Genomic DNA, 19,493 nt, shown 5'->3' with positions numbered 1-19,493 from the left:
TTTTAGCAGACGTATTCAGATTTAAATGTAGTATGCAGCTAAAGATTAGATTAAGAGTTAATCTTTTATTTCTAGTTGCTCATGCTTTGCCAAGACTTTCTCAATGCACCAGTGACCCAATTTTTAAAACTAAAGATATTGTGACACAATCGTGATCCCAAGCCTTGGCAGTGTGAGGTCCATGTTTGGATTTGATGATCCTAGAGGTCTTTTCCAACCTAAATGATTCCACGATTCTGTGACATGCTCACTTTATCCCCTAAGGATGTTTTCAAACCACAGATGTGAAGAAGGAAAATTGCCCAAGTAACATGAATCTAAGATTAAGTCATATGGAAAACTGATCCTCTGAAATAGGCAGGGACCTTTATACAGCATTTAGTGGGCTTTTTCAACCCTTCCTTTCATATGTGGATGAGCAGCAGCAGGAACACTTTAATGTGATTCATAGGCAGTGGCACGGCTGAGCCTGCTCTCTCTGCACAGCTTCAATGAATCCCTCCTGGACCACTTCATCATCCACTCCCTACACCCATCAACTCTGTCCCCACTGGCACTGGCCAAAACTAGACTAACTCTTTGTCTCAAATCTTTGATTACATTCACAACCCCCAGTAACTAATTTTGGTCATCAATGCTGCTGGCAGCACTATTTTAATTTGAATTCCTTTCTTTTGTTCTTTTGTGTTTTGTTTTTCTGAAGTATATGGGTTTGTCTTAATGTGACATCTTTCAGCTAACGTTCATGTGAGGAAGGCAAAAGGAATTTATTGCATTTTAGCTAATACGGAAGAAAGGGGAAATTGCCTACATAATGAAACAGGAGATGCAGTTTTAACTGTCATTTCTCTCGTCTCCATAGTACTGGATACACAAATATAAAATATATGATCTACCTCCTCCTTCAAACATATCAACGTACAATTAAAATCCACAAAGCTTGACAACCTGTTGTCAAGTAGTTTAAGCAGTTGTTTCAGAATCTGACAGACAAACTTATAAACAAAACGTAGAGCACCAGATCGTGGGATGAGGCAACATCATCACGTGGCGTCCTCAGTTATCTCAAAATTTGGAAAACAAAAAAGCAGAGGAATACTTTTTCTCCTTGAATAAATAACAGTTTAATTACATTATAGAAATAAAATATGATATGGTAGGAATACACTGGAAATCTTACAGAAATACTATTCTGCTACTGGTAAGTAAATGGTCAAAGCTACTTTTCATGACAATCTGAACAGTACTTGTGTACAAACTATTATACAGGTTGCTAATGAAAAATATTGCAACAGTTGCAAGAATGTTACCAGCTCAAACAAACATCTAATGATACAATATTCTTCTAAGAGGAAGTAATAATGTTAGATTTACAGACAATAAAGAGTTATGTTCTCCACTTTGAAACACTGGAAATAAAATTCTCAGGTAATCCGATTTCTTTACCTCATATTATCACAAGGAAAAATTTTCTTTTCACTGTGAAACAGCATCCCAAGAGACCCTGTAAACAGCTTATTCAAAGGTAGTATTTGAGATGTCACAGCAACTTCAACAATTTTCCTTATCCACAATTACAGACTTTTTAGGCCACTGCTTGTACAGATGACTTTTAATTTTTCACTTATTTACATACATTCAGCCCAAAAACAGCAGGTAGAACGCGCTGTCTATCTCACAATAGACACATTAAAATTTTCATTGAAAGGCCAGTGCAAGATGTGGATAGTGATTGCACAGCACTGAGGAGATGGTATCATACAAATGTACAGTTAGACTGTCGAGAATCCAACTCTGCACAGGTGTGACATAGATTGTCGTCTCAGTAGATACGTGACACTTGGAGTTGGTACACACACACGTAACTGCAACTAGCGGTGGTGGGTGGATGGTGATGGTGGTGATGATGATGATGGTGTGGGTGGCTGTGGAACACAGTATCGTTTGGCTGTGCTATCACTAAGTGAAGGTAGCCAACTGCAAATTAGGAAAAACTGAAGCTGAAGTATAAGCACAGCTTATCTCGGAACGGCAGCAGATTTTTCTAATGAAAGAATAGCTCTACTTAGTGTGCAACATGTAAGGAAATTGTTGCCAACTCTTTAATAAATGGTTCTAAGTGAACCGATGCAGTTCCCAGAGCTTTAGAAAAACTCATTATGCAAATGAGGATACTGATGATAGACGATAACATTTCACAGGATGCTATTTCTTATTATATCAGTAAGCACCAAGTTAAGTGCCAAGACAGCCCCATTGTCCCATGATTTATCGTAAAATTTAGAACTTGAATGCACAACAAAATTCCACAAAGTTTGCATTTAATTCACAAGAAGACAGTTTCAAAAATGGCTCTTAAAATACCCTTAACATTTCAAATGGGCTTTCCCCCACTCCTCCAAGAGGACTGCCTTAGGATGGACTAGACCTAGACATAAGAAAGGTCTTTCAGGAGGACTTGACATCCTCTGGGAATTCTCTGCAATCCACTGGTTTTGGCTGACAGCAGTGGGCCTCTTGAGAGCGTGGTGCCCTGTCCCGTCACACAGGTAGAGTGTGCGATACAGGGGAGCTGGGTGGAGGAGGAAAGTACCCCTGTCACTTCCAGCTGTTGCCCAGCACATCACCTGGTCCAATCTTATCTTTAAAACATGCCAGCCCTGACCAAGCCTAAATCTGGAGCCATTTGCACCCCCACAGAGCCACTGGCTGAAAGGGCTGCTGTTCATTCAATCCCACTGCTCTGGCCTGCACTGAGGGAGCCAGAGACCCAGGGCTGCTGCCCCCTCTCTCTCCCTGCCTGAATACAAGGATGGGTAGCAGGGCAGTATGGATTTGGCTCCACTCTCCCTGTGCCATGGAGAAAGCCACCCCTGTTGCAGCCAGTGCCAGGCAGCTAAAGGACTAAGCTGCATTTTCAGCTTTTTTGGCAGAAATCAGCCAGAAGGGTGAGGAAACGGTCTGAAAAAGCAAGGCAGCAGAGGAAAGGATCCCAGACCTTATGCCTCAGAACAGAATCACAGAATATCCATGCCTCAAAGACTATCTGGCAGCATGGTCCTTGTGATGTCCCAGGCTGCAGAAACTGTCCCACCACAGATGAAAATCACTATTTTCCTTCAGTAATTTCTTCCTGGTAGTGTCAAACCTTTCAGTGGTTTCAGACAGATGCACCTCATTGAAAGCTATCAGCTTTGAATACTCACAGCCTTAAAACAAACCACCATTTACTCCTGGCTTTCTCAGTCTTCAGAAACTCCATCAACAGCCGCAGCATTTGTCAGTGCGGGCTCATCCCATGCTGTCTGCCTCTCGTTTTCCTTTATTCTCACGTGCAACTGAAAGGTTGCTTCCTCTAGCACATGGATACACATCTCAGTGTGGATCGAGATGTTTTTATACGGTACCTTCACCAGTAATCAATTGGAAGAACTCAATTTTAGAAACAGAACTCGTGTGCAAAGCGTGCAACAAGAAATACAGTTACATTTGGTCATAGTGTCCTATCTTAGCTATGCTACCATGACTCACACTGGTTAGTATACTTACACACACACACGCACACACACGTACACACACAGAGATATTTATTTATATACACGCTCACAAAATAAGAAAATGTCTAAGTCTGACAATATTTCCTCCTCTTTTAGTGAGGATGAGAGTTTGGCATCTCAGGCTCTGAATCTGCTTAGACCTGGGATACAGGAATGTGACACACTTCAAGTATACATCGACTGCACAGTGATAACATCGCACATTGAGTCTGACAGATGCTGTCTTCAGTGGTCCAACACCAGCACATGGCTTAAAACAAGATGCCCATTAAAGAAGCCAATATCCAGGACCTTTGCTCTTCAGTGTTCATATGCACGCAACCCCCAAGAGCAGGGCAGTAGTCTGTGCAAACAGAAATAATCCTTCTGTATAAATGCAGTGGTATTTAAAAGTCTGAACCAGTGCATTCCTTTCTCACATTCCTCCTCTATTCCTCTGTTGCTGTTAGTCTCATATGCATGTGAAAGTAAAAGGTTGTAGGGAAATAATTTTAGTAGAAGAACACAAAGCCTCTCCTCTAAGTCCACAGAAGACCACTAAAGTGTAAAATTTCCAAAATATCTCATAGGAATTCTTCAAATACAGTAAGTGTTTTCAATGGGGTTTACATATCACGTTTCACGTTATTTCCACGGAATTCTACCTTATCACTTTGTTTAATCAGACAAATATCAATAACACATAATAAAACAGCACACAATTCACGGGACACGACACGTTTTACAAAACCTCTAAACTCAGCACTGCTGCTTTTGGAAAAAATCAGAAACTCCTATTACTTACAGACATGAAATACATTTCACATTGAAATGAACAGCATGATTACAAGGCTTTTTTTTCTTATTTGATGGAATTGGTTTAGGATGTGTTATTTTTCGATTAGGTTTCACAATTCTTCTTCACACCCCCAAAGGAACGATTGCTAATCTGGTATTTCCTCTGTGCTCTTTCAGGAAACATTATTATTCAGTAAACACTTTTTTAGAAAAACTTGTGAAAATTTAGCTAGAATCCCTAATTGTAAAACCTGAAGAACTGGCTGATGGCAATGCTCTTAACACAATCATCGCTCAGCTTACAATGACAAACCAAAAAATATTACAGGAGGGTACAAACACGTTAAGCCATGGGTTTGGTTTTCTCTGTTGTTGATTATTTAAATTTTTATTTTTTTTTAAACTCCTTTTCTCACAACACTGAGAAGTCTCTGACTTACAACGCTTCAGCAGTTGTGTCTGTGGAGACAGACATGGTAACTTTGGCAATCTTAACTGTGCTCTTAATGCAGCTCTCGGCAGCCCTGTGCACGTTCCCCGCGTTGTTGGCGTGTTTGTGCTGGCAGTCAGACTCCATGCTGTTATCCAGGGGCTGCGCAGTCCCTTCGCAGGTGGGGAACATGCTGCGGAAGGCGTGTCGCAAGTCCTTGCTCCTCAGAGCGTAGATGATGGGATTCACTGTTGAATTCAGCAAACAGAGCATGCTACAGAAGGCAAAGATAGTCTTGATGAGCTTGTTCATTTTCCCAAATACATCGTACACCATGATGGCGAGGAGAGGGCCCCAGCATATGATTAAAACAACTAGGATAAGGACCAAGGTCTTGGCCAACCTGATGTCCATACGAGTTTGATCAGGCCTAGTGATCTGTACCTTACCATCCTCCGTCGACTGAATGATTATGCTTTTCTGCGTGCCTCGCTGCAACATGCGAACTGCGTGGCTGTGAGCCTTCCACAGAATGTACATGTAGGCATAGACAATGAACAACAAGAGGACGCTGGTGACTCCGATCCAGAACATCAGGTACGTCTCGTCGATGAGAGGGAATATGTCCGAACAAACGGAATTGAGCTTTTTGCAGTTCCAGCCGAGCAGAGGAAGAACGGCTATTACAATAGCGATGGTCCACATCACACAAAATGCTACGACAGCCTTTGGTCGGGTAACAATCCTTTTATAAGCTAGCGGCCTGTGTATAGAGATGTACCGGTCTATTGCCGTGAGGAAAAGGCTACCTACAGAGGCAGTGAAGGAGGCTGTAACTCCACCCAGTTTGAACAAGAAGACATTGGGGCTATCCTTACGGTGGAAAACATGGAAATCCACAAAACTGTAGACAAAAATCACGCTGCCCAGGAGGTCGGCCACAGCCAGGCTGCCGATGAAATGGTAGGAGGGTCTACACCGGAGGCTTCGGGAGTGGAGGATGACACACAGGACGAGGAGGTTCTCTAGGACTGTGAAGGTGCCCAGGGTGAGCGACAGCACGGCGATGGCCAGCTGCTGGCTGGGGTTCAGGATCATAAAACACTCCATATCCATAAAGTTCTCCCCGCACTGTATATTCTCCTCATTATCCTTAAAAGTGGACAGGGACTTGTTGTAAAATTCTGTGATGTTGACCTGCTCTGAGGGAATAATGCTCAACAGGGAATCATCTCCTCCAGTCATTTTTTCTTGGAAAGGATCACCCCTGAAGGAAGAAAGAGGGAACTTCTGGGGGTAGTACCCCAGCTTGGATGCCATGTCGCCTTTCATGTCTTCGTACTGGATATCGTTGGAGCCCACGTAAAGGAGATCTGTCGTGATTGTTCGGAAAGTTGTGTCTGCGAGGCCATCTAGAATGGACTTCATAACCCCAGTCTTGTTGGTTTCAGAGATACTTGGGGGATGAAAAAATGCATCGGAAGAAATCCTATATGGGGAAAAGATCAGACTTCATTAACATAAACTGGGAGACAAACTCTGCGGACAAGTTAGCTGAACTGTGTCAAACAAAATCAATCCTTCTCTGGTGTTCAGTGCAGGTCTAGCTTTGCCACTGTGGGAAATCAGGGTGGGTTGAGCACTTAGAAAGAAATCACCCGGATTTCACTAAAACTGAATTACACTAAGAAGTGACATGAAAAACAGAGGCACAGGGACTTGAGTGTTTCACAGGAAAGCAATTTTCATTTCTCATCAAAACCTTCTGAGATGCTCCACCAGAAAGATATTTTTTCTCAGCTTCTGATTGCAAAGTACCGAGCAGAACAATATTCCCTGGGCTTGCTTCATTTAGATAATACCAAGTGCCACTGCAGGAGCAGCACTAAACTGAGTCACCACCTTCATTGGTTTTTTCTGCAAAAGACACTGAGGTTTTTTAAAAATTGGCAACAGAGAGGAAACAGGGACAGAGCCATGCTCTCCAGAGTTCACAGTACACCCAGTATGCCTATATATTCTTATTATCCTGTTTGTATATTCTTATTATCCTGCTAGAGCAATGTGGGGTCTATTAACATCCTGAATTTGCTACTACAAATTTATTAGCAAGGTATTTGATCAATTAATATATAGCTTCATTACACTAATATACAAAGAGTACTCTATTCTTTCCTTCTGCTCAGCAAACTAAGGTACTGGGATGTTTGAGCAATATGAGGGAGGTGGGTTACCTAGCTGTTACCCAGCTCTGTCCACAGTTTCAAGAAAGGTGGCCAGCCATGATAAGTCAGTCAAGAGAATCAGTGATGTGCTCTGTACACACAGGAAGCCTCAGTCAGGGCAGTTCAAGTTTGCCTAGATAAACAAGGCATCAAGTTTAAGCAGTGGCAAAATTCCAGGCAAAAGAAATACTGCTTCTGCAAGAAGCACCTGTAATGTAACTTGTACCCCTGAGGACACCCTCAAAAATATTCTGTCCTCTCCAAAACTGGAGGACTCAGCAGAAGGTTCCCAAGTAGCCAGTGATCTGTCAAGTACAGACTTTGCTCATGCATAGTGACTAGTTGTGGGGAACAACTCCTGGTCAGGAGAAGACCCCATCAGCACCTCAGCATGCATCAACATGGAAGACAAGTCTTAGCTCTTACTATGCTCTACTCCTTTATATTACTTTGCCAATAGAAAATGCCTTGAATATGGATTGAACATCTGCTTTAGGGCCCCCTTCCACCACCTCAGTGGATGAGAGCGGTCTGAATACAAGTAAGAGCCAGAATCACTCCTTTTGTGTGCTACAAATATTCTACATCTGCTATGGGATATCTCGATGATTAATCAGCAACAGGAGCAAACCAAGCTTCTTCTTGCTTTTAGTATGGAGGGAATTGTTGCACTCAAGAAATCCTGAATGCCAATATATAGGCTTGATACTGACTTAACCTGCTCACTTTACACAACTGACAATAAATGGTCAGAAAGGCCACATGAGTTTATCTGCCAAAATCAGAGCACTGATCACCTCAACTCCTAAAAAGAACAGTAGGTACCACTGTTCTCTTTTCCCATGAAAACTACAGGAAAGAAGAAAAGAATGCCTCTCCACAACAATAGTAATACTTAAAAATATGTGAAATCATGAGCACTTCCAAAGAAGCAGAGATTACCTGGCTGATGATATGTTTATACTGCCCTTATGTGAACATTCAAGACTTTCCGTAGCTCTTCAAAGTTTTGCCTTTTATTAAGCAGGTCTGGACATTGGGTATTAAAGGGAATATATAAACTTAGACCTTCTATATGACCTAATATATGAACTTAGAAGACACTGCAACTCCAATGCTGCAAAAATGCCTGAGTACAAACAACCCTTACTGGGATAGTTGCAACACACAAAATACACTGGCTGAGTCAGCTTTTGCAGACACAGTTTGCTCAGCAAATAACAATCATTAGACAGACAGACAGTATTAAGGAATTTAATTTTGAGGGCGTGAGCAGTGAGGGAGGGAAATGTCACTGAAGCATACATTAAAAATGAACAGCAATCATCTAATATGGAAGGTACTTTTCTGTTTCATAGCTGTTCCTAGAGAATGTGCAGATGTTACAAGCTGCAAAGATAACTCTGCTGACAAATCTGCTTTGGGACAAGTCTGGTAACTTTAAGCTTGGCATTTTAGCACCATTTTAAAATCAGAAGTTAAGAATGTGTTATTAATTTGAAAACTACCCCAAAATAATAAATAAAAAAGTAGTTCTATAAATATGTAAAGATTGCTGTGGTATCCTCTGCTATTCAAGCTTATTTTTGACAGAAAAAAGAGAACCATTTTAATGAGTAAAGCCACAGCCCCATGTCGAGAAGATTATGTCTGAGGAAAGCTTCATAAATTGTATTCAACTGAGCACTTCTGCTAGACAGACAAACAAATTGTTATGAGATAGCTGGTCCCTGCTGGAGTCATGTCAAGTACAGACTTCCTCAGCATTAGGTGCCATGCAACCCCTACCTTTATTTGAAATACAAATGAAAGAACACGAATTCTTGTGTGCTCTTTTGAAGGTGGCAGTGAGTTATGTGACAATATCACTATGCATGCATATGCTATGCTAACAACACGGTTAATGGGATCAGGAGAGGCGAGTCTTACTTTGAATGTCAATGTTTGTTTTTTTTTCTCTGTATTTTTACATTGAGATTATTACAGTAATTTTTACCTTATTGTCTCTGCAAAGAGAGTTTTCTTTGAGAGTACTTGGGAGTTCATTAGTAGTGCAGTTTAGGCTTTGGGGGATGCTGCTAACATTAATTTTGGTTTTGTTTGCTGCTGGGAATATCCTAATTGGAAATTTCAAGCAGTATGTGTGCATGCACCTATTCAAGCTGCAGTTGATTTTTATTAAAGTTGCAGTAAAACAACCATTTGCCTGATCTGGAATTACACTTTACAGGAAATTCATTTATTTTAATTTAGATACTAGCTTATCCCAATATAAGCTCACTACTAAAATGCACTGAAGACATCAGGGAGGTTTTCCATAGCTGGTGAAAACAGACACCCCACACCAAGCAGCTCCACTGCTCTTTGCAGCTGGCTTCAACACAATCCAAACCCACCCTGCTCAAGAGTCATCACCATCTCCACATGAAATACTCCAGGAGCCTCCCAGGCTTCTCAGAGGTTCCACAGAGAAGAAGTGTCCCCCACACAGGTTCATGCTCTCTCCATGGGGATGGAGTGACAGCTGTGTGCTGCAGAAAGCTCCCCTCATGGGCAGAGCCCTCCTACTCTGCCAAGAACTCTCCTGCCCTGCCAGAATCCACTCTTCCAACTTTGAGTTCTCAGAGCTCTCAGCTTCATTCCTTCCATAAATGAGCTCTACTATCTCACTCCTTTTAAAACAGCTTTTAAAAGACTGAAACAGTGATTAAATATGAAGAAGAGGCTGCACCAACACTGGCACTCAAAAATTTTGATGCATTTCCACAATTGCATGCAGCAATTCACAGCAGGTACTGAATTATGATGGCAGATGAGAATTAAACAACAGAGAAAAACTCCAGGATCTGTTATCTTGAAGACCACGCCAGAAAGGGCATAGCTGAGCACCATTTTCCCTTTCTCCCACCATCCAGCAGCTGCTGATGGGCAGTGCCAGACCAGCTGTGCGAAGTGGCTGCCACTAGATGGAGTGGCTTTGACAAACTCCCAGCTTAGCTGTCTGCAGCCACATGTGTTCAACTTCCTTCCTTGCCTACTTTATCACACCAGGTGATAAACATCACCTGAAGGTTGAAGACACAACTTTAAAAGGCTCTACCTTCAAAGTGAAAGAATTAGTGAAGAGTTGAGGGGGCAAGCCTTACTAGTGCCCTCCACTGTGTGGTTACATATAGCCCTAAAAGATGCTTGGATATCAGACTACAAATACACTTCAGGTAAAATATAGTACATGAGAGGCTGGTAACTCATCATCAAGGACAACAGGGAGAATCATACCCTCTCTGGACTTCTTGTTGGTCCACAGGACCAGTTCACTTGGGGAACAAGAACATGACTTCATTAAAATGCTATTACCTATCTTCTCCTGCTGTTCTGGGGTAGAAGGACAGCTGGGAAGTTATTATCATTGTCTACAAAAAGAGCTGAATTTGTTACAATTTTCAAACCAGGATGATTGATAAAGCAATTTTAATAGCCTGAACAGAACGAGTGAGTATTTACGCTCTTCCTCGGAAAGTAATTATGAGCAATACAATGATGATACTGATAGCTGCAAAAATGTTGACATCGCAAGAAAAGGAATCAAAACAAGAAAGGGAAATCCACAATCAAACATTTTTGGCTTCCATTTTAGAAAATATTTTGATCTCCATGTCTATACATTTCTTCTATGATAATAATAATTAAGAACAGGCTAAAGGACAAGTAGGAAGAATTAAAACAATTTCTGAATGCATAAAGATGCATAAATGCACTCTCCTTGTTTACACCTTATAAAATTGTAAGTCATTCAGAGAAGGGCATTATCTTCTGATAAGTTTGCATAGCGCCCAATACCCTGGGACTCCTCCCAAAATGGGTCCACAAAATACTACCACAGGAGAAACAGCAGTAATTTACACTTGCATGCAGTCAGTGTAAAACTGTGAGAGAAAGGAGATCTACCATGGTAACTGTTGGCCTCTAGAAATTAGAACTGTCCTATAAAATGAAAATTTATATGGCTAATAATTACCTTATCCCATATGGTGATGGACAACACAGCTTCGAGGACAGAACAAGGTTTCCACGCCTTGGAGAAAGAAATGAGCAGACTGAGAAATGGCACTCTCAGACTCAGTAACACCAAGTAAGGAAAAAACACATGTTGAGAAGAATGTGAAGGCAATGTTACCCCTATCCTATTTACTGGTTTACTACTCCCATCTCCAAAACTGTGCTACTCCTAGGCTAAAATTGGCAAATATGCTGTCACTCCTAATTCAGGAAAACTTGCATTCATTTCAGTCAGAATTTTCTCTGAGTGAGGAAAGGAGCACAGACGCTAGGAGAGAAGCAAATAAGGGACGTTATCTTCTAGATACAGCCAGGCTGTGGGGTAAACTAGGGCATGCAAGTAATGAAACCAATTTTGTTCTTATGTAACATGATCATATCTTTGGCAAGTTGAACCTTAACTAGCAAGAAGGCACAGCTACATGGTTATTTATGTTAATTAACATACCGTTTGCACACTAGCAGGATAAGGGTTGGACTGTTCCAATTTGTGGGCAAATGGCTCCTATGTGACACCCCCCAGCATCCAGCAGCTGACAACCTAAACAAAAACAAAAAAAGCAAAAACAGGGTGTTAATCAGAGATGGACAATATTTTTATAAGGAATAGTATTATTTCCTCCCTCCAAAGTTGGCAAGATGTGTGTACCAGTTTTAGCACAGGTGATTTGCAGGTACAGAGAAAAGGAGGCTGCACCTTACATCCCAAACAGCCAGAGCATATACATGTGTCTAAGATCAGAGGTTCAAAAGCAAGGTTGAAGTCTGCTCCATCTGGTGCAGGGGAAGGACCAAAACTTTGCTCTCTGTGAGCCAGGTGAGCATGCTGGCAACCTCTGCATCCTGCTGCCCATCTCTAAACTGCTGGAGTTGTTCCATGCTGGACTGAGAGCTAAACATCTGGAAATAAAGGCACCAACTGATATTCCAAGAGGCAGGGTGTGTGCCTGATGAGAGGCTTGGTTTGAAGCCTTTCTCCGAATTAAGCAAACCAAGGATACACCTCCTGCATGCCACACAGATGCAGAGGAGGAAGAGTAGGGGCAGCTGCCCTATCTGCCTGTGAAAAATCTCTAGAACTCCTGAGGTCACCCAAAACTCCTCAGCTTGTAAAATACAACCCCTTATACACACATGTCCTACCCAGCTGCGGACAAGATGAAGTACTGAAGTCACAAACCAGCAAGGGAACCATCAGGGTCACATTAACAGGAAACTAGAGCTACCTGTTCTTCCCAGCTTTTAGGAGAAGGGACGGAAGGCAGCGGTGGTAAAACTGTAGGATTAAAGATCTTTCACAGTTTACTTAATATTATCCTAATTTCATCTAAAGATAGAATTTTGAAAGAGGATGAGGAGTCTTGCTGAAGTATGAGAGACTCAGATGAAAGGAAACAGGTGAAGTAATCGTGACCTGGTTGCTCGCTTAACATCAGCTCCAGTTTAGAGACTTTTATAGGTTTCTCAGTAAAGGACTTTCTATTCGTTTTTTCCAATAAAGCAGAATGAACAGATAACATGAAAAGTTTGATACAATGCTATGGTACTGACATTTTAAAGAAAATAGGAGAGAACTCATCGAGCTGGTTAATTTTGAACTCTCAAACTTTTCACAAAAGTGTTCATCTTGGATTTTAAAATTCCAACAGAAATCCTATCATTTCCAGCCTCTTCTCTGCCATTCTCTAATGCCAAAAGGTGCAGGCACTTCTTGCTGAGCAGAATTTACATAAATGTTAAATGGGGACACATAAGCCCAGCCAGGTGCAGAAGAGATAGTGGCTGAACACTCAATCTCCTGGAAGCACCTAGAAGAAATGGCAGCTTAGTACACAATGTGTAGTTTAAGGGAGAGAAGTCATTTGAAACAACAGAGCAGGACATAAAAGACCAGGCTCCACTGGATGCTAAATGCTAAAGGTCTCCAGAAGAATGTAATGTCTAGAGGATCAAACTGGAGGAAAACCACAATTATTAGGAAGAAATGAGACAGAGAGAGAGAGAACCACTTCTAGAAAATAGCTTCTATGCAATAACCAGAGCAGAACACAGAAGGTCACAAATTTGTGGCAGCAGAAAGTATTAGTGAACTTTATTAAAAGAGTAAGGTTTAGAGACAGAAAGACAGCACACGCATCAGGCTCCAGGGAGAATTCTCATAAACTGCACAGACTGTATGTCTGCCTTCACATCCCCCTGCAACAAACTGGCTGTAACAAGTTTTAATTAAAGAAATCATGAGATAGCAAAGAGATGCTGAGAGCAATGGTAATGTAGGTTAAGTTATTGCTGTGGTAGGGGAGAGGAAAGATAACTACTGTCCTCATACTGGGAATAAGACATCTCCAGGTGAGACAGGAGCAAAGTGGAGAAAGGCAAGCAAGAAGACCCAAGTGGAAGCCCCTCAGTGAGGCAGTGATACAGATTTTAGAGAAAGAGAAGAATTGCCTTTGTGATAGGCTAGAAGAAAGCAGATCAGGTGAAGGAGAAAATTCACGAGAGAAAACCTCCCTCCTCTTCTGAGCTGTGTGAACTTCACAGACACCTCCATAAGCTGAAGGATATAGCTATTGGGATTTTTCAGATCTCACCATAAAGAAAGAACAGATCCCCTGCTCGCTCTGCAGGCAATGACTTGCTCTTTTGAAAGTCCATTTCTGATCTGTATTCAAACGATGAAGGAAGATGCAAAGGGCTCTGAGAAGCCATCCTTGGTAAGGTCAGAGAAAAGGACAGCACTGCACGCACTGACAGTGACCGGTGACAGTGACAGGAACCAGGCTGGGGACACTCAGGAGAGGTTAGTTGAGCAAACCTGGCCAGAGACATTAACAAAAATCAAACTGCTTAGGAAAAATGACATACAGGATACAGACTTTAAAGGTGGAAAGGAAGAGAGTGCTCAAATGGAACCACTGAGTGACCCACACAGTGGATAAACACACCAAAAGTGAAAAAGAGGTTCACAGGCAATGACAAAAAGTTAGTGCCCAGAAGGCCAGCAACACATTGCAAAAAAAAATCCCTTCTACCTCAGTCTTCAAGAGTCTGCTTCTCCTGCAGACTTTTTTTAGGCCATCAAGTGTTGGCAATGCTCAGAAGCTAGGATAAAAAGGCTTTTGGCAACTGCGATGTCCCGAGCCACCAGCATTAGCAAACGACAAAAATACGCAGTCCCAATTAAAAAATGAAAATCATTCTATCATTTCTGGAGCTGTCCACCCTTTCCTAATATTTAAATAAGCTCAGCTAACTGTCTTCATAGTTACATTCACAATATAATGATATTCAAATATACTGCCTTCACACACACAAATAACTTGTGAAATTATTTGCCAGCATATTAAGCCACTACACCAGATTGCTTGGCAATGGTGTATGTCTTTGAAATATGCAGATGCTCTTCTCTTTTTAAAAAAAGGAGAGAGGGAGGGAAGAGGAGAAGTGAGAAAGAATTACAGTAGAATTTGATATCCAAGTAGCAGAACAACAAATTGTGGAGAGACTCCAACCAGTATTACATCAGACTTAGAAAAATAGCTAAAATATACAGAGGGATGAGTTATGACTTCATATATATAGGTATACTTCTATACATAAACTTACAAATAGACATAAACCAAAAAAGCACATGCCTAGAGGAAGAACTAAAGTTTCACAAACCCTGCAGTATGTCATGCACAACCTCAAATTTCAAGTGCTAGAGTACATGCAGAAAAGCTGCAAGTGTAGGTACAAAAAATACAAGCAAGATGATTGCTGAACATCCTTTTGAATTCCCTTACACACTGCCTTTTTGGCTAAAAGCAAGAACCTAAAACTAGTATACCTATCCCTGAGATCCTGTAAAAGTTATTTTGCATGTATATAGACATATGTCACCTAATATTGCAGGCATAGTCTGGAGTATTTCAGTACATAGTCTGGACTTCAGTGCTGCATTCCTTAAAACAGAGGTACAACTAAGAGCAGTGATTTCCGAGAGCATGTTTCACATACTCAACAGAACAGGAAGGTGGGAGCCCCCCAAGATCCTAAACACAAACTTCAAAATGTTTCCTAAAATGCAGGAAGATGGAAACTACTCCAGTGAGGGTTGAAAGGCAATTGAGAGTACAGACTTGCTGCTGCTCAGTACTTTGTAGTGAGTAAACATAGCTTTCTTAAGAACATATAATTGCCATAAAGGAGGTTAACACAGGATGAGGTACTATTTGATGCCATTTAGCCTCAATCTACACAAACAATACAACATCTGAATTGCATTAAAACATCCACTTTTACCTAGTCCAAGGCATAAGAAGTGAACATCATACTAACATACACTGTAATGAAATACCTATTTTGTCTGTAATTTGGATGTGGCCAGTTTCACCAAGAAAGGATGCTCCTACTGAAGAGAGGCAGAAGCGAGTTTGGGGTGTGCATCACTGTAATGCCCCTGCATGCAGCACAAATGGCAGAATAAAATGTGCTCCGACCTTACGTTGCAAACCCAATCATTTTTCATGGGCAACAATGGCACCTTCGGGAAAAAGGGAAAAAAAAAGTTCTTTCTAACAAGAAATTGATTTATAAGTCATTACAGCCATTTCAAAAGGACAAGTCATAGCTGGTTTCAGCAATCATTTAGAAAGCCACACTTTCAAAGGGTGTGAGTTTTGGGGGGGAATCTTTATCCCACCAAGAGGGATGGGATGTGCACTTTTGGCAGCAGTACAGTGTCACTCTAGAAATGGAGACATACACAGCAGTCCTGAGAAGACTGTCCCATTTTTAACTTTGCATTAGTAACAAATAATAACATTAATAACAATAACATCTTGCTGTCTATTCTGGCACATTTGCAAGCTTGCTTTTAGGTACAAGGACTTGCATGCATTTCCACTGTAGATAAGAAAACAAGAGCAGCCTTGTTATGATTAAAAGGATCTATTTCCCTCTGCCTTCTCTCTTGTGTGTCCATCTGCATAGCTGCTTTGAACTTGGCCAAATCCCAGTGTTAGGGTCGCCCACAGTACGAATTTTAAATCACCATCAGACTGTGAATTTGCTGCCAGCAAAGAGAAAAATCTCCAAACTCTCACCTAAATGGTCGATGAGTGGTTTTGTAGAAAATTCATCATGTTACATAGCCTAAACTATTTTGGAAATTGCAGCAAAAAACCATTTACTGTTTCATGAGGACTGTCAGATAAAGACATAATAGACATCTAGAAAGAAATGAAGAGCAATCACCACAGAAAAATGAATTCTGCAGATGCCTAGGTAGGTGACTATATGACTAGAGAGGTCACAAAGTTTGCATTTGAGAAGTTACAGAAATTTCTCTCTAAACCATGCAGAATTGGAGAAACTAGGTGAGCAGAAGACAGTGCATGAGACCTGAAGAATCAAGAATGGCAATATATTCATAAAAATATTGGGGAATACTAAATTAATATATGAGTTTGGATTCTTAGTCTCCTCACCTACCTCACTTCAACTCAATAGAAAAGAAAACCATGTCAGCTTTCCCTCTCTAGTGTGTAGCATTTTCAGTACCAAAATTCTCAGTGGTATGACAGTCTGAAAGCATTTTGAGACAGACACATTAAAGGCTGAAAGTAAAAAATGGCTTCAAAAAGAAAGAAAAAAAAAGTTATTTCTTTCTAAACTTCTGCTGCCCAATCAAAAACTTGTAATTGGGGAAGTCAAAGAAAGGCTTGCATTGGCTAAGACCTGTCAGTCCTACAAGAGAGCATGAAAGCCTGTAACAGGGTCCTTTATGCAACTGAGCTCACATCATTCATCAAATAACAACAGCCAGGATCAAAGGCATCCACCAGCTCATCCTCACACTACTATAACCTGCTTCCACCTTCACCTTGAGTTTTATAGGTATTTTGATTCCATTCCTGTGAGTTTGGGTATCTCAGAATGGTCAACCAGCTAAATTCTCAGCAAACAAGTCAATTTCTTTACCTAGCCAACTTTTTTTTTTTTTTCCCCTTCTGGCAATAGGTGCCTGTTGGTTCAGCCAAACTAATATTGTTTTTATGAATTCTGCTTTAAAATGGTTTTATTCCAATGGTTCTGCCTCTTATTCCAAAGACCAACAGATAATAAAGCAAAGCTGTTACTCGTTGCTACAAAACTAATTTTAACCCCAAGCAAATCAGGAATTACACATTCATCTTCTGAACTGTTTAAAGATGTTTCGTTCATTTCTTTTATGACTGATTTAATAAACTCTGCCTGCATAATAAATATTCCTACTACAGTCACAGGGCTTTTTTCTCTTCTTGAGAAAGAAAAACCCATGCTGGTGGTTGATATGAGGTATAATACAAAAATAATTAAGCACAGCCAAGTAATTTTTGCAATGCTGTACACTTTGTTATTAAACATCATATTCAGTATCGCTCTGATTCTTCGCCTTAACAGCAATGCCACCCCCAGCAGAGAATGCCATATTCCTTTAAGAAAGGGTGAACAATAACAATGAAAACAACACGATACATCTAAGAAAAAAAAAGGGGAAAAATTACTACATCTTTAGCAGGTTAAAAAAGCTACACAGTTTTTAGGCTGTTTTTTTTTAACCCTAGTAAATACTCAAGGAGAATTTTGCTATCTGGCTCTATGATATACATGTCCCTTTATCTTCTGAAAGAAAAAAACATGTGCCGAAACTCCTAATGTTATCATTTGCTGCCATACAGAAAATAACAGTGACGACAATTTTAGAGAAAGAAGGAAAACTATGGACTTCATCTTCTGACACCATTTTACTTAATCAAACTGCAATCACAGTAATGAGCTCTCTCCTACCAAAGGCTTGGTACATACCTCATCCAGGGGTGTTCTCAATGGAGATTTGCAGACGTCTTTAAGACAAAAAGATGCCCATTTGAAATAAGCCCATCTGGTTACTCAAAATTATTTCTCAACAGATGAAGATTTCACATGACAAACGCTGCGTGAAGTTTAAAGGCTCACTCTTTCTCAGCTTTTTCCCTCCCCCAGACTTCCAAATTTCAGACAAAAACAAACCAACCAACCAAGCAACAAACCCTACCGGGATATTCTGAGGATGCTGGACGACTAAGTGACATTTTTTTAACGGAACATCATTGCGCACAAAATTGCGAACCGCCTTTTATTTCTGTTACAGCCTCAAAGACAGAGTTTGGAGAGAAAAAGTGCATGGGAAAGCCGGGCTGAATGTCACCCGCTGTAAACCACCAGCGGGTCAGGACGAGAGGAAAAACCTCCGATGTCAGATAAGGTCCTGTGGGAGCCCGGGAGGCTACCGGCTCCGCGCACAGAAGAATAGATGCTTGTTAACCATAACGCCACCAGCCGCCCGCACCTCCGCTCCCCTCGGCCGCCGGGTCGCCCTGCTCCGGCCGGGCTCGCCAAGCCCAACTGCGCTCCCCGGACCGCCGGCTTTTCCCGGGTGGCCCCCGGCTGCCTCCAACTCGCCCCAGCTGCCCAAGGCGGCGGCGTGGAGCCGTGCCCGGGGCAGAGGCGAGCCCCGCACGGTGCCCGGCCCCGCCGCAGCGTGGGTCGCGATCGCCGCGGGACGCAGCGGCGGATCGCGGGGAGGGATGCTCCGCAGGCAGCCGCGTCCCCTCCGCCCGCTCCGCCGTCGGGGCAGGCGGTGTCATTCCCCGAAAACCCCCCTCCCACCCACGCCGCCAACAAACTTTGAGGGGGACGACGGGGTCCCTGGCCCCCGACCGGGGTACACCCGCCGCCCTCCGTGCCCCCCGGCCCCGCGCCGTCCTTACCCTCCGCACGGCACCGGCCGCGTTCCCCGCCTGCTCCGGCCGCGCCGACCCCCGGCAGGGAGCGGGAGCGCCGCCCCACCCGGGCACCCCAGCACTGGGGAGCGCCGAGGAGGCGGTGCCGGTGAGGGGAAGGAGGAGGTGGGAGACTTCTCCCCCCGGCTGCCTCCCCTTCTTCGCTTCCCTCCCCTCGGCGCCTCCTCCGACCACCGCCGCCCTCGCTCGCCCGGCTCAAGCGGCGCGCCGGGCTCCGCCGCCCTGCCGCCGCCGCCGCTCCATGTGCCGCCCGCCCGCCCCCTCCTCCGCCGCCTCCGCCCGCCGCCGCCTCGGCGCGGGGAGGCAGCGCGGGAGCCGCCGGGCGCCCGCCGTGGCTCCGGCACACGCCGCCGCTGCGTCCCCCCCGCCTTCCGCCCCGCTCCGGTCCCATTTATGAAGCCCGGCGCCCATCACGTGTCAGTGTGTGCCTTTTGTCCCGGCCCTGGCAGCACCGGGGCGGACAGGCGGCGCTGGCCAAACTTCGCCCCGGGGGAGGGACACGGGAACACCGGGGGACACCGCAGGGGCGGGCCGCGGAGCGCGGCTCGGTGTCGGGCCGCGTCCCACCCCGCGGCCCGCCGGCCGTGGGCGCTGCCCGGCCGTGAGCCCCGTCGTGCCGGCGCTCCGCGGCCCCGGC

General features: G+C 43.2%; 1 protein-coding gene across 4 annotated transcripts; it reads right to left on the bottom strand.

The window, feature by feature from the left end:
- Window positions 1-658: 658 nt before the first annotated feature.
- Window positions 659-19,049, bottom strand: CNR1 (cannabinoid receptor 1). 4 transcript variants are annotated; one of them, XM_033054692.2, is made up of 5 exons: window positions 15,388-17,632; window positions 11,497-11,589; window positions 11,008-11,064; window positions 6,999-7,122; window positions 659-6,253 (listed from the first exon to the last, which is right to left on the bottom strand). In XM_033054692.2, the coding sequence occupies exon 5, from the start codon at window positions 6,190-6,192 to the stop codon at window positions 4,771-4,773; it is 1,422 nt and encodes a 473-aa protein (XP_032910583.1). In that variant the 5' UTR covers window positions 6,193-6,253; window positions 6,999-7,122; window positions 11,008-11,064; window positions 11,497-11,589; window positions 15,388-17,632; the 3' UTR covers window positions 659-4,770. The 4 variants fall into 4 exon arrangements, with proteins under 4 accessions (XP_032910583.1, XP_032910584.1, XP_032910581.1 ...); XM_033054693.2 differs by lacking the exons at window positions 6,999-7,122; window positions 15,388-17,632 and adding an exon at window positions 18,824-19,049; XM_033054690.2 differs by lacking the exons at window positions 6,999-7,122; window positions 15,388-17,632 and adding an exon at window positions 17,880-18,086.
- Window positions 19,050-19,493: the final 444 nt, after the last annotated feature.

The sequence above is a fragment of the Catharus ustulatus genome, chromosome 3, assembly GCF_009819885.2.
Source record: "Catharus ustulatus isolate bCatUst1 chromosome 3, bCatUst1.pri.v2, whole genome shotgun sequence".
Lineage (NCBI taxonomy): Eukaryota > Metazoa > Chordata > Aves > Passeriformes > Turdidae > Catharus > Catharus ustulatus.
This window is presented reverse-complemented; position numbering and strand designations above follow the sequence as displayed.